Raw genomic sequence first — 15993 nt, forward strand, 5'->3', positions numbered from 1 at the left:
ATTACAAATTTAATTACATGACTGACCCAAACTAATTAATACAATTTAACATAAGCTTTGTTTTTTTTTTTTTAATATTTAAATTTTGTTCTTAACATATTCCCTTGTTACAAAGCTTATATCAACTCACTCTGTCTGCCTGTCTATCTGGTAAAAAGTTTGTACACATTTATTTCTCCCACACCCATTCTTGGATCAGGTAGAAACTTTGCACAATTATTTATTAACGTAGACAAGAATCAATACAAATTAATTAATTAGTCAATTAACTACTTGCAAGTAATTATTTGTTTGATACCATCAAGGGAAATTCATTAATTCATTGGCCTCCTTCAGTCGTAGAACGACTATGGTTCATCTCAGAGCACACTTCCTCATGTGGCTGTGGAGCCCTATTTTGGAAAGACACTCCTGTCCACAGATAGCGCAGGTTAAGGTGGCTTTTGCTTCGGTGGTAGAGGAGCTGGCCATTTTTCGGATTGTACGTTTTTCTTCCTGAGCTGAGACCCATGTACTTTCACTGTCCATAGCTTTTTTGGTCACTGTCTCTCTCCATCTGTTGCGGTCTAGAGCTATGTCTTCCCAATTGTCAGTATTGATGTTCACTGATTTGAGGTCACGTTTTATTACATCTATGTAACGGAGGTGCGGGCGACCAGTTTTTCTTGTGCCAGAAATTAATCTTTCATTATTCATAGATACAGCTAAATAAGATTTGTTTTTTAAAAGGATTTTTTTGTTTTATTTTGCTTTTTTCCATTTTAAAGGCCTTTAGAAAGCTTCAGAATTCAGTACGTGAAGGAATCATTCTTTTTAAAGGATTATTGGAAGAGATAAAAACAAATGCTGATAAAGAGAGAATAGCCATAGAAGATTTGTATATTTCATTACTAGGGAGACTTGCTGAGACTAAAGCATTGTTATTACAAAAGGTTGATGGGTATGTTGGATATAATAATATGCTTACCATTAGTTAATATATTGGTAGTTATTTTTCTCTCTTTTTACTTGTAATTTTCATTTATGAGAATGTGTTTGATATGTATATTGTAATAACTAAAGGGAGGTAACTCAACAAGACATAGATGTTTGTTTACATGGAGACATGAAAAACACATAGGACATCTGCCTTGAGCACAGCATCTTCATATCGGCTCTAGACTTGGGGGCGGAAATCGTTCTCTCTCTTTCTAATGTCAACATCCTTCCCTGTCTAGTTTCTGGCAGTGTGCACCTTCTGCACTATCTTGAATGGCAGTGTGCATGGCGGAGTTATAACAATATTCTTAGTTCATTCAGTGTATTGATGCTTTAAATGACAGAAATTTTTTAGCTGCCTCTGAAAGGGGAATTGCTACTATTAGTTTAGTGTAGTCTGTCCCATTTAGATCGCAAAAACTAGAAAAGACATTGAAATCCAATATCATGATATTTTTGATCTTTCAAAGTTCTGGTGCAACTGCTACTTTTTTCTTTTCTGAAAGCAAAATGTTTAATTTTTAAAAATTAACTATGCAAACAGTCTTATAAAAATACACCATTTTTACAAGAAGTCACTATTAATAATTTTTAAAAAAAGGGGGGGGGGAGACTATAAGGTGGTGATTTTTCTGTATATTGTTTAAACATTTATCCAAATGTTGTTTGTTGTTTTTTTTTGTTTTTTTTTAATAATGTTATAAAAAGTATTTGTATTTTTAAATGAAATGATTACTGTTATACAAACTCTTTTGTTTTAAAAGAGAAATAATGCATTTAGTCTTATATAATTTAAAAAAAACAATTAATAAGCAGTGTTTTATATTATACGAGTGGATTGCAATGTATTGCATGCATTTAAGGGAAAAGTTTCTTCCTTGGGGCCTTTAATGAGGGATTGGCCCTTTACTAAACTATAAAGTAGATAATCATTCAATAATAACATTAATAAATTTCCGTATTCTGTGGTATCATAACGTCAGATGTCCTAACAATACAATAGTATTGGCAACTCGTTAGATACATACACTTCTTTTGTATTAACAGAGATAGGGTTGTGGTTGTTGATAGTTTGCAGTTCATAGCATCTGATATTCATGCTGAAAATATTGAAATATACCTTTTTTACCTGCCTTAGTGAACCACTTTGGCAGTTGATTTTAGGTTTATGTTCATTTTTAATGTTTTTTTATTTGTTTTAATATACCTATAACAAGTAATTTACTGTATGTTGACTATTATACATATTATGTAAATGTTGTCTTAAACTAGTGCTGACATTGTTTTCTGTTTCCAGTCAGTATGCAGATAAAGAAGCCACATTTCGATCTCAGCTAAAGTTTCTATCAACATTGTTACCCACATTACATGTACATCTTGTGATAGCAAGTGCTTTCAGAAGTTCAGCCAACAAATTTGAATTTTTAGACTTTGCAAATGTATGGTTCTTTAGTTCTATTTCATTTCTTTTGTTGATGTTCAGTTTAATAATAATTTAAAGTGGAGGTATATTTAAACTACAACAGATATTGTGACTATTACTTTTGATTAAAAAATTTAAACTCATGTTAGTGATAAATGTATATAAGTTGTTTCTTTCAGTACTAATTATGTTGTTTCCCTTAAATTATCATGAAGTCATTTTTTAAACACATTTGTATAGGTGTTAATGGAACGTCTCAAAGGCATTGTTCAAAAGCAACATCCCATTCACCCCACACAGAGTGGACAGATTGATACAGCTTATAAAACAGAGTTTTTTAAGTAAGTTTTTTGGTAAATAGTTGACTAATCTCAGATAAGTTTCACACATTTCATTGACATTATGTTACAAAAGTATTTTCCTTCTTTTATCTTCTTTAGAAGTCTGGAGCCATTACTGTATGTGTCACTTTTAAGAAGTGCATTAAGTACTACAAGTTCTTGCAGGTCAGGTTCCAATTTCTTAGAGTAGTAAAACTATGAATAGCTTCTTACTTTCATAAGTTAAGTAGTCTTCAAAATATCAAGGATTGAGAAGCCAAGAATTTATTTTTTTTTCTAAGGCAGCTCAGATCAGATTTTTTTGGGGGGAATATACTTCCATAGCATTTAATTTTTAATGCAACATTTCTTAGAAATTACCCTATCCTAAATGAATTGCTATCTATAGAAAATAAGCTTCATGTGCTTTGAGAAACTACTTAGCTTTTTACAATCATTTTCCTAGAGATGTATTTATTTCTAACGCAAACCACTAGATCTTGCATATTTACATATATGTGAAAGGCAGGCATTCTTTAGGATGAATGGCATTTTTAAGCAAAGTACGAAATGATTCTCCATTTCCTACTTAAATGTCTTATTTAGGTTAGAAAGAATTTATGTATAAAATATAGATGAGTGGGAAAAAAAACCCACAAATGAACAACAGGATTTCTTAAAGACTAAAAATACACTTGTAGGCCCATTCTTTACACTATGCTAAGTGCAATATTTCAATTTTAAAATAATTATTAAAAATCAATTAATTGTATTTTAAAATAGTAATACACACTTGTAAATATGAAATTGTTTAGTTTCTTCTAACTAGACTAAATGAAACATTTTTAAATGCTGATAAATTGAGTAGGTAAAACTGTCTACATGCTAGCATCAAAGGAGGAACAAAGTTATTCATAAAACTCTTAAAAGCTGCTCTAATGTAAAAATATTTTTGTTAATTTCTTCTTTAATACAAATGTAAGATCATTATAATAATGTTATAATCAGTTGTCTTAACTGATAAAATGATAGGGTAATGAAAAAAAGCTGCTGTGTGTTTTTATTGCATTTCCCAACTTGTCTTTGCTTCTTATAAATTATCTTATGTTCAGAAAGAAAACTTTGTGAGACCCCCTGAGGCTTACCAGACAACTTCAAACCCATAGGAAGACAATAGAAGAGACAAAGCCTTACAAAGGAGGATAGCAAATAAAAACATGACACAGTGAATGTTAAAAACTAGGCTTACAAAGTATTTCATGAAAAAATGTTAGTGAATCATAGAATTTAAAATTAATTCATTTATTTATCATAACTTTTTCAAAAGTAGTGAGTGCTATCATTCGCACAAAACAAATAAAACTATGGAACCTATGTCTGACAGTTCTTCAAATAGTATTGAGTGGGAATAAAAGGTTTTCATTGAATGATGTTATTCTGTGTTCTTAATTTTATCTGGATGGATAATCTGATAACAAGAATTTAAATGAGAAAATATCTATTATAATTATTTTAAACATAATTTCTTTTATGTAAAATAGCCCACTGAGTTTATTATATTGTTCAATTTCAATATGAGTTTATTATATTCAAGATATATGCACTTTTTTTCAATGGCCAATGTCAATATTTAAAGCAAAAATGAATTGCATTGAAGTCTTGATCAATATGACAAAATAACTTGTGCTTCCCACATCATCACATCAAAAATTTTCTTCAGGTTTTAAATCAAGATCTAATCAAGTGGTTTCTTCTTAGTAGTCGTATTTGCCTTAATGACATATTAGTCCTATTTACTTTTACCTTTCAAAACATCTTTTGTATAACTTTTTACCTAGTACAATGCAGTTGTGTACATGCACACATAGACAGTCTAAATTAAACAAACTCCACACTTTAAAATGCCTTAGCAAAGGGGGAAATCTTGAATTCATTTCGTACTTAGCCTGACGTTTTAGGCATTCTAAAAAAAAAAATGGATTTCCCACTTTGCTGTTAACATATATATAGAGATGTATATATTTGATTCTTTTTTTTTTTACATTTGAAGACCAGCTCTAAAATAGAATTTTTAAACGTTTTAATTACATGTACATTTCTAATACTATTTATTTTAGATTTTGTATTTTTTAATTTTGTTTGTTTATTTGGCCAGTAGTAATTCTCCCTGTCCATCCAGTCCAATTATACATCGCATTACCCCAAACCATACCAGACGAGCCAGTGGGCTAAATGGTGCTAAAGTTAAGTTCATTGATGCTAAAGGTCAATTCGCTGAACACTGTATACACTTTGAAAGTGCACATAGAGTGAGTACATCATTTGAATCGCTAGTTAATAATTATATTTAATTATGATAATTTTATTTGTAAAAATAATTCCAATTATTAGATGGGTAGATTTGATTTTATGTCTGTTTATTAGCTTTATTCTTTTAGTTTCTTTACAATTTATATTAGATTTCAAATGTTTAGCCAAGAGTGTCAGTGCAATATACAAAATACTCCTAAATGGCATGTTTCTCAAGTTTCTGACAACGAAGTCCAGCACTCAAAAGGCTTAGATACTAAGCTTGGCATAACAGATATAGGCAGAGAACTTTTCCAGTCTAGTTAGGCAATTAATCTTGAAAAGGAGTAATAAGATTTAAAATTTCTGCTGCCAGGCAGTATTAAGACTTCAGGAGTCCACTTAGAGAAAAGATTTGTAGCCCCTTAGGTTTTGGGACTATCAACTATGGTATTCCATCAGACAGTTACTACAACTTTGTGTCAGTCATGTTGCAAAGGATCACACCAGTAAGGCTAATAGGAGGACTATAATGCATGGGCAGCTTAACCATAATTTTATCCAGTGCCCAGGAAATTCTTTTGCTGCTGTGGATCAGCTGAACCGGTTGTTCATATGGCGTAGTTAGATCACTTTAATTCCAATATCTCTTTAGAACTGCTAGAAAAACTAAACCTGTTCTAAAATTGTGAAATTCATTTCTCAGCTACTCTATTTTAGATTTAATTGTATACAATTATGATAAAGGTTTAAAACTCATGGCGTTTTTTTTCAGACTATAGTATCAATCTTTAATGGGCCATTATCATATTTACTTGATTTTTACAATCGATAGATCTAGATATCAAACTTTCACCTTCACCTATCCCTTAGTCTGAACTGTTGGCGCACCACTCATGATGTCAACCATCTTTCTACATTCTAATTTCTTCTCTTTTGATTTGAAAAGAATCTCCTTCACTGACAGGCCTGTCCATTCTTTTATGTTGTCTTCCCATCACTTTCTCTGTCTGCTTCTTCTTCTTTTTCCTAGTACTCGCTAGCCCTGAAGACCTATAAAGTTTTATTTTGTTTTTTTACAGTAGTCAGCAAGTCAAAATAGGGCCCAGTTGCGATTCTGTTTCTAATCTCCTTGTTTATGGGTGCAGTCTTTGTAGGTGTAGGTTCCTTTTATAGCATATCAGTACCATAACTAGGATCCTCTTCTCAAATTCTGCTGTTTGCGTCCAAGGTTCACAAGCAGACAAAAATGTGGCCATGATCAAAGAGCGAATCAGTCTGAATTTAATGTGGAGGGCTATGCGTTTGCTTCTCATGTTATTTTGCAAGTGCTGCTGTGGACTGTGCAATTCTGGCCAGTAGTTCAGGTTTTGTTCCTTCATCTACTGACACTTGTCAGCTTTTCAACCTTATTACTGATAAGTCAATTTGAGATCTCTGGTGACTATTGGTCATAATTTGCATATCATATGCTGCAAAAGTCTTGTCACCAAATTCAGGTAGCTCTTCTTCTGTCCCTGCCGGACCATCTGTGTCGTCCACAAAGATAACCTTCAAGAGCATCATCCATTATTCTTTCAAGGAAGATATTGAAGAGTTGGTGAAAGTTGGCAGTCATGTCTCACTCCTACTGTGGTTTTAAACTAGTCCCCAATGTTGTTATTGAAGTACACTGCACAAGTGGCTTGCTTGTAAAGGTTCTGGATTACTTTTATTATATTTGTATTGTACTTAAACGTATAAATATATTGTTATAAACTTGGTGGTGGCACAGAGAGGGGTAGTGGTGTGCGTGTAGTCAGCCGACGCAAATCGTCCCAGGCCAGCGCTAGACGAGCGGTCAACCGTGACGAGCTACGACGGTCAGCCGAGTCGAGTGTCAACAGGACAGTTCGGGAAAGATCGCCGTCGTGAACAAGAGCTCAGGAGCGTCACGAGAGTTGTAGTCATCTTACCACCTAGAAACGTCGAGCGGAGTTCTGTCCGGTTCGAGAAGGCCAGTAGGGACCCTATATAAGGGCGGAGGCGACGCAGTCAAGACGGTTCAGAAAGCGGGTTCACGACAGGAGTTCAGAACACGGTCAACTACAGCACAGTTCAACGGTGTGGTTCTGTACGGAGCATTACGACGGTTCAGTGCGGAGTACTGTCAAGTACAGTTGAGACGAACGGCGTCTTGATCTTGGTCTGTGATCGAGTCCGACACAACGAGCCCAAGTGTGTGAAGTCAGTCCCGAACTGTTGAGCCCAGTGCAAGCCCGGAACGAGACGGAGAGGCCAGTGCAAGACTTGATACGGCGGAACGGTGTTATCGCAGAGCTATTTGTACTGTTCTACGTGCTGCCAATTGTACAGTATTGGCTGTTATTTATGGACATTAAACCTTTACGTTATTTTGGAGCCCTGACTTGTCAAGTTCTTTAAGTTGGTGGTGTATGGTGCAGTTTGCAGAGAGCCTGGATAGTGAGATTCGTAACAACTGGTGTCAGAAGTGGGATCGGATTGGATCGGATCTACTATGGCTCGTCTGAAACTGCTGTACGAACTTGAAGTTATAGAACTGAGGCGAGAACTGCGTGAACGAGGGCTGAAGAATGGCGGAAAGAAGGAAACCTTACAAGCACGCCTCCGAGAAGACATTGTGGAAGAAGGGGAAGACCCGGACACATATCTGTTTGAAATTAAACCAACTTTAGGAGAGCTCTTGCACAAACAGCTAGATGTCTGGAAGGAAGAGTTGCGGGCTATGAATACGACATGGAAGAAGTCCAACGAAGAGACCTGTACCAAGCTTGAAAAGATGTATATTTCGGTGAAGGAAATCACGAGCCCCGTGGTGAAGACGATGGACGTGTTGGAAGAAACCCCGTACGACCAAGGAGACATGAATGATAAAGGAGCTGCGCCATCGTTAAACAATGAACAAAGCTTTGAAGAAATATGCAGTGACAACGGCAATGCTGATGAATGTGGTGCTGCCTGTCAATCTGAAAACAGGGAGTACAGACCTGTGGAGCCGAAAGAGACAGATGAAGAGACAATGGAAGCTGCCCATAGTTCGAACGAATCTTGTGCTGAAGCTTTACCTGATATGAGCACCTCAAACAGCAAAACAGATCTGATTCTGCCTACAAGCCTGTTGCTGAGGGACGTTTACATGATGAAAGCTACCATCAAGACTTGGACCATACAGACCTTCGTCCAGATGCTAAGCTCAGCGAGAGAAGCCCTGGTGGTGATAATGAGGACCCATTGAAACCTGACGAAGCCGTTGAAAGACATATGCAAGTCGAGAGTTACCAGCCAGGTCCGAACCTAACAGACGTTGGTCCAGCTGCCAATACTGGAGAGGAAAGTCCTGATGGTGGTAAAGAGAATCCAAGGCAGTCTGACGTTGACATTGATGGACATTTGAACGACGAAAGTCATCGACAAGGTCTGAAACCAACAAGTGATTGGCCCGATACTGAGACGAGAGAGAGAGTTCCTGATGGTGGTGAAGAAAGCCGAATGAAGCCTGAAGCCGAAGACGAGGGACCTTTGCACGAGGAGTGTTGCCAACCTGCCCCACGAGCATGCCCTCCAGACAAGGCTGAAGATGATGACCTGTTCCACAATTCCCTGTCCTGTGGATTTGAAGCCCATCCCAGTCCTTCTTCGCAAAGCCCTATGAAGCCAACTCTTTTGCCAACGATCTTGGTATCCCCATCCCTTACACCCTATACCTCTCCATGTGCCAAACGGCTGCCCTCAATACCGAACGACAAGAGAGCGACGCGACCACGACATCACTGCAGCCACATGAAGACCAACTGGTGGAGAAGAAGGCTACTTTTGTTGTATGTAAGATGGATGACGATGCAACCTCGAGATCACTGCAACCACACGAAGACCAACTGGCGGAGAAGAAGAAGAAAGCGACTTTTCCTGAGTGCAATATGGATGACCATGCGATCACGAGGTCGATACAACCAGATGAAGGCTAACTGGAGGAAAAGAAGAAAACGCTTACTAAATTTGACGTGGGTGGCGATGAAAGCACGACGTCGAAGTAAACAGGTGAAGGCCAACTGGAGGAGAAGAAGGAAGCTGACTGCAACATGGATGGCTCCATCAAGCTCAAGAGGCAAGCCAACTGCCACCGATCGACCCCCACCTACAGCGATGAAACTTCACAGCCAATGCCATGATGTTGATTCTGTCCGGGACGGACAGATCTAAGGAGGGGGCTGTGTTATAAACTTGGTGGTGGCACAGAAAGGGGTAGTGGTGTGTGTGTAGTCAGCCGACGCAAATCGCCCCAGGCCAGCGCTAGACGAGCGGTCAACCGTGACGAGCTACGATGGTCAGCCGAGTCGAGTGTCAACAGGACAGTTCGGGAAAGATCGCCGTCGTGAACAAGAGCTCAGGAGCGTCACGAGAGTTGTAGTCATCTTACCACCTAGAAACATCGAGCGGAGTTCTGTCCGGTTCGAGAAGGCCAGTAGGGACCCTATATAAGGGCGGAGGCGACGCAGTCAAGACGGTTCAGAAAGCGGGTTCACGACAGGAGTTCAGAACACGGTCGACTACAGCACAGTTCAACGGTGTGGTTCTGTACGGAGCATTACGACGGTTCAGTGCGGAGTACTGTCAAGTACAGTTGAGACGAACGGCGTCTTGATCTTGGTCTGTGATCGAGTCCGACACAACGAGCCCAAGTGTGTGAAGTCAGTCCCGAACTGTTGAGCCCAGTGCAAGAACGAGACGGAGAGGCCAGTGCAAGACTTGATACGGCGGAACGGTGTTATCGGAGAGATATTTGTTATCGCAGAGCTATTTGTACTGTTCTACGTGCTGCCAATTGTACAGTATTGGCTGTTATTTATGGACATTAAACCTTTACGTTATTTTGGAGCCCTGACTTGTCAAGTTCTTTAAGTTGGTGGTGTATGGTGCAGTTTGCAGAGAGCCTGGATAGTGAGATTCGTAACAATATAGATAGATATCTATTTGTATTATTTTGAAATTAAAAAAAAATGTTTTGAGACTAGTTCTAATAGTCACTGTAAGAATGATGTGATGAGATTGGTTAGACCTAGATACACTTTAAGTATTGTTGAGGGTAGTGACGTTGGCACTGGCTAAAGAGTCAAATCTCTTGTAATCCTGTGTTGTTTTTTTTCTGATTTGTATTGTATATGTAATTTATTAAATGTTAATGTTTCTAAGCATATTAATAAAAATTAGTATACTGTTTACTATTACAACTTTTTACATAGAATTTAGATCTCAAAATGGTAAAAAAATATCAGAGTTTTCCCTTACATTATGTAATATGTTAGCTCACAAAAAAAAAACCAAAGATTTATAATAGTTATAAAATAAGCATTGTACCAAACGTGAGGTAATTTTCTGAGCCACTTGCTGAGGTCAGTCATTCAAATCTAAAATATTCTCTCCCTTGCATTATATTACTGGTCTTGAATTGTAATCTAAATATTTATTCTCATGTTAGGAAATTTTGCAAAGATTTGAGACAATGAAAAGTCAATGCCAAGAGCTACAAAGGGACTTAACAATGCGAAGATGTTTAACTAAAAAAGATGAAGTATGTACCTTGACTACAAAAATTGAAACAATTCAAAATGATCTGGATTCTCACTACACCACTTTGGAACAAAAACTACCATCTTTGGAGAAGGTCATTATTGTTTTGTTTTTTTCTTTTAGCCTTGACATTTTTAGCCTGAAAAATAGTAAAATAAAGTAAACAGTTTTAAATAATAATCTTACATCTACTCCTGGAATTTCATATTGACTTTGGTGCAGAAACCCTGTGTAAAGGTCATCTGTTTCTTTGGCCCATGGTTAATGAGGGTGTCATGTGGCCAGCATGTGGCAACCGCCTTTACTTTTCCCCAGCTATAGTCAGGTACTCAGAAGTCTACCAGAATAGCTCATATTTGGAGCATAGCATAAATCACCTTTTACTTTCAGTTACAAAATGATTGTTTTGCACTGTGATCTGTGCTATAATGTAGTACATTTTTATTCATAGCAATACTCAAACATGTTATTTTGTTTTTAAAATCGTTTACTATTATAACAGATTTTTATTTTTATTTAACAGCACTGGGAAGAATGCTTAGAGAGGTTAAATAATGAACAAGACCTTTACCAAGGTAACCGAAAACACCTTTAAAACACTTTTGTTTTCAGTCCTTTTATCTCCAAAGCTTTTCAGAAATTTGTTAAGTGTAATTGTATTTGTAGCACAACTGCAAGATGTCATGAGACTAAGACAAGAAAGTCAACACTTGAGAGTAATAGCCTCGCAGTTATCATCATTTGTGTCCTCCATAGCTGCAGTCACAGAACGTTTGGCTCCACAGTAAGTCGATCTAGCCAGATTTATAGAAATTAGGTATAAAATAATAAAGAAACAAGATTACAATGAGAATTTGTGTTATCACACAAACTGAGTGGTGTCTTCTGATGAATCTGCCATTGATAAATATTCAAGCTATGTTCTATGTTCTTGTTTTTCTTGAAAAAGGTAATATTGTAACAAAATGACAACAGATATCATCCTAGATCTTTAATAATGTGTACCACAATTGGATTCTTTAAAAATTTGAGTGATATATACTTACAATGTGCATTCCTAACCTTTATAAACAAAATCTATATTGGAACCTTTGGACCTTAAGTAAAAGTAAATAAAAATAATTAAGAAGAGTGATTTCACCCATTAATACTGATTTCCGGTTTTAAAAATCCTGAACATAACCTAAGCAATGAGGGTAACTCTAAATAGAAAAAAATTCTTAAGAATAAAAGTTTGAAAAAATGTTTAGAATTGAAGATCTAATAAATAAATAAATAACTTTAAAATATAGGATGATATGTCTAGTTAAAAATTATATACTTTTAATACCTTTGGAATATCTTCAAAAATACTCATTTTGCTAGGTCGGGGGCTTATACACCTTGAATACGGGTCTGTTCATTTGGAAAATTCTTTTTAAAAGTTATTAAAAAAGCAATACATATCTGGTTTTCATTTTTTTTTTAAAAAAGAGTCATCAGGCTCTGGTTCTTGTTCTAAATGAGACATAATAAGCTCTTCTTATAGAAAAGTTTAAAAACAAAACTGTTACTAGCATCCCAATGCACCTTACTGCAGTTGGAGCTAATTGGATTAAAACCATGGGGAAAGGGAAAATCCACTAATAGTTTTGTCCCTAACTTTCTTCCTGCCATTACCTTAGAAACACAATGCTCTATATAGTGTGGAATGATTAAGTCTTATGTCTAAGTAACATGAAATATTTTGTACACTTTATTCCCCCCACCTCCCCCCAAAAAATATAATTTAAAAAATATAATATAAATTTCAGGTTTTCACTATTATAGCAGTGCACTCATTGGTTCTGAAAAAAAAAAAAAAATTCAAAAGAACATATTAATTGAAACATTTGAAGTATATAAGATGAAAGATAAATAGAGACTTCAACTTCAGACAGTCATTAGGTAAATAAGACAATATATTTAAGTATGTGTTCCTTCCTTATAAGAGATGTATTTAAATGGGTTTATGGGGATGTTCCTAACTCCAATAAAATTAAGTAAATTAATTAAAGACAAACGCCAAATAGTTTCTTTCTGAAATACCTGTTTTCATAGTAGTCATTTTTCAAAGCTTATATCAACTATTGTCTGTCTGTCTGGTAAATGTTTGTATGTTATTTCTCCGACACCCAATTTAGGATCAAGCTGAAATTTTGCACAATTATTTCTTTTACCTGACAACACAAGAATCAACTTAAAAAGAAATTAATCAATTAGTTAATTAACTAATGGTAATAAATTTCTCTGTTTGGTATATTGAACAAGGGAAAGAAATTGTACTTGACTGAAGTGGGGTATAAGCTGAATTAGTCCCCTTTATAGGTTGCCACTCTATATATAACTACACAATCTTCTCTAGTACCTCACTAGCATAGCAGATAGAATGTCGGCCTGAGGAGGCGTGAGAAATGTGTACATTAAAATCCACCCAGATATCCATTTCTTTATCTTCTCCCCCCCCCCCCCCCCCCATTTTCCTGGTCCAGATAAGTAATAGAATTTTCAGTCCTTGAGTAGGGAATTTTTTATTGTTTTAAATTTAAAAAATTGGCTTTTGTAAAGGCAACTAGGAAAGGAAATCTCCCAATATGTATTACATAGTTGTTCGTGCAGTGTTGTGCCTACTGTGTACTCAGGGGCCATGTTAGTCCAAAAATAAGTCTCAAATCTTTTTTTTAAGCAGCCCTCTTAAAGTCTTGTTATCAGTGACAGGTTGTTCAGTTGTTTTTTTAAGTCAAAACAACTCCAAATTTTGAAAACTTTGAAATTTTACTACTTTAAACCAGGGATGGCCAAAGTACAGTCCATCAGCCTGTGGCGCTGGTTTACCTGGCCTGTCAAAACATTTGTTCACTAAATCAGCGTGTAAAAAAATTTAAAAAGAAATAAAAGTAGTGTTAGGGCACCTCTTAAAGATCTTCGATAGATTTTATTCTGAGATATTTATACAATAGTTTCATATTATCCAAGACAACCTTTTTTTTAGTTATTTGACATTTCAGCTGGATGTGTCCTTAACATGTGATTGACACAAGGCACTTTGCCAGCATTTTTAGTTGTCTTCTTCAAAGTGAGTGGTGGTGCCTTACTTTTCAACATTTGTATTTGTGTCTTGATGACATGGGAAAGCTAAAAAAACTCAAAGTTGGCTCTGAGTGTAGATAATTAAAAAAAAAAAAGAAAAGATATCTTTATTTTTGCAACATGATAACAAATGTTTCATTTGCAAAGAAAGTGTCACTGTTTTTAAGGAATAATTACAATATTATGAAACAATGCAGAAGTATGGTTGCATTTTTGGTTCGTTCTGCAAAGAGAAAAATTTCTCAGCCAGGCAGATGAAAATATTTACACAGAAAAGACAAAAATGAATGTGGTTGAGGATATGGCAAACAGCTTCCATGCGAAATTCTTGAAATACTGCTGCTAGAAGTGGTAGAAGAAATCTGTCATGAAAAAAAGAATGCAGTTGAATCTGTCAGCATGAAAAGTTCATTTTGCTTATGTATGTCCTTCTTCCAAGCATTATTGCAGCATTCATCCATTGGGAAGGATCAGCCGCTAAATGTGTCTTTCCCCAAAGCAAGAAAGATTTCAATTGTGGGGAATAAAAATAATAGTTTCAGTGAAAGAATTTTGATTTGAAAATTGAAACAGTCTCAGAAAGCCATTAGCATTCAATGTGTCAAGTGCCATACAGACCTGACACTGGAACTGACTGACTTTCAAAACCAAACATCCCTTCTTGACAAATTTAGAGTGATGCAGACAATAGCTTTTTGCTATATGTTGCCTTATGAAGCTTACCAAATGTTCAAAAACAATTGTAAGATTGATCATATTGATTAATTTGAGAAAGAAGATTAATTACAAGCCCTTTTGTTAGTGAAGAAACATTTTCATAATATAATTGTTAAAACCTAGCATACGTAGTTGTATTATATATGAACTTATTGATTCAGTGATCTGATTTGTGAAATTATGACCCTATAATATTTACATTTGTACTAATTATTAAATTTTTACTACCTTTACTATTTTAACTGTGAATAGACCTTGCTTTTAATAATTTAACTGTACGGAATTTAGCCCTTGTGATATAAAGGGAGAGTAATCCTTGAAGGACTACGGAAGACATGGCCTAAATTGTGCCGATGTGCCAAAAACTAGAAACTCAAAACCTAGAGCATTTGTGATACAGCTGGACATTACGAAGTTGGTTTCAGGAAAACAACATAAGACATCCAACTAATAATGTTGGCCAGATCGTGTTTCTAAAAAAAGTGATGTCTGCTCTATTTCATTTCTATTTTTTGTGGCGATGAGGCCACTTCAAGATGTTGAGGAATTCATTTGGCCCGCGGGCTGAAGAAGGCTGGACATCACTGCTCTAGACAGTCAAAACAAAACCATAGCTTAAAGTTCCTTGTCAGATCTGAGTTTGCGTGTTAATGCAATCTCATTTTTATATTGTTTTTTTTTTATATTATGCACGTAAGCAGATGATATTTTTTAAATACATACATTTTTGCTCACTAAAAAAAGTCATGCATGAACAGAATTTTTTACAGAGTGTACCCTCTAGTAAGTGAATTTAGAGAACAAAAAATTTAATGAAAGTTTTCTGAGGTCTGCCATTAGGTTTTTAAATATTTTGTTGATATATCAATAGGGCGCACATATGTCAACATTAAAATATAACTTCTAGCTAATGTCGTAATAAGTTCAAATATTTTTTGCATTTTTGCTTCTTCAGCCTCGGTCAGACTTGTCAGTCCTTTGAGCAAGAGCAACAAATGGCCTCTTTGCTTGAAGAGATCAATTCTGTACAGCCAGATAGTCAACAGAGGTAGATTTTATTTTACTTTTACCAGTGGGGCCCCTCTATTTGAAAAAAAAAAGAATCTGAGGTGTGCTGTAAGTTCCAAGTGGGGTCCAAGAGGGTTTAGGAAAGTAATTTAATAGTATGTATGTACAATTTATTTTGAGCCCAGATTTATGTAACAAATTATTAAATCTAGGCTAGGTTTTTTTTGTTTGTTAATAGTTTTTGTAGTTTTTTAAGTATTAAGTTTTCTGCCAACCAGCCAGCAAGGTTCTAAGGCAGAGCTGTGAGCTTTCCCAGTGGGGTCCAGGGTCAAGCCTTTTCCTGGAACTCAATCTGCAATGCACCTTTTCTCATAGTTAGAAGAGTGCATTCAATCTTGGTCTCTGCAATGCACCTTTTCTCATAGTAAGAAAAGTGCAGGTCAAAAGAAGGTTAAATTAAAAAGCGGTGGGCAGGCCAATATTGAATCTTTTCAGAACTGAGAAACGCTTTTTCCTGGCTTCAAATGTGCACTATTTATTTTAGTAAAAAAAAAAATGCAG

At 35.8% G+C, this 15993-nt stretch overlaps 1 protein-coding gene across 2 annotated transcripts in view; it reads left to right on the forward strand.

Moving 5' to 3' along the window:
* Positions 1–15993, forward strand: part of LOC106074017 (RING finger protein 207-like) — a 31493-nt gene that overhangs the window by 10775 nt on the left and 4725 nt on the right. For both annotated transcript variants that reach the window (XM_013234734.2, XM_056008375.1), the window contains exons 7-15: positions 768–940; positions 2276–2417; positions 2642–2742; positions 2842–2907; positions 4880–5030; positions 10508–10693; positions 11123–11174; positions 11266–11383; positions 15380–15472. In XM_013234734.2, coding sequence (XP_013090188.2) covers positions 768–940; positions 2276–2417; positions 2642–2742; positions 2842–2907; positions 4880–5030; positions 10508–10693; positions 11123–11174; positions 11266–11383; positions 15380–15472 — 1082 coding nt within the window. The remainder of the gene's footprint in view (positions 1–767; positions 941–2275; positions 2418–2641; positions 2743–2841; positions 2908–4879; positions 5031–10507; positions 10694–11122; positions 11175–11265; positions 11384–15379; positions 15473–15993) is intronic.

This window comes from Biomphalaria glabrata, chromosome 13 (assembly GCF_947242115.1).
Source record: "Biomphalaria glabrata chromosome 13, xgBioGlab47.1, whole genome shotgun sequence".
NCBI lineage: Eukaryota > Metazoa > Mollusca > Gastropoda > Planorbidae > Biomphalaria > Biomphalaria glabrata.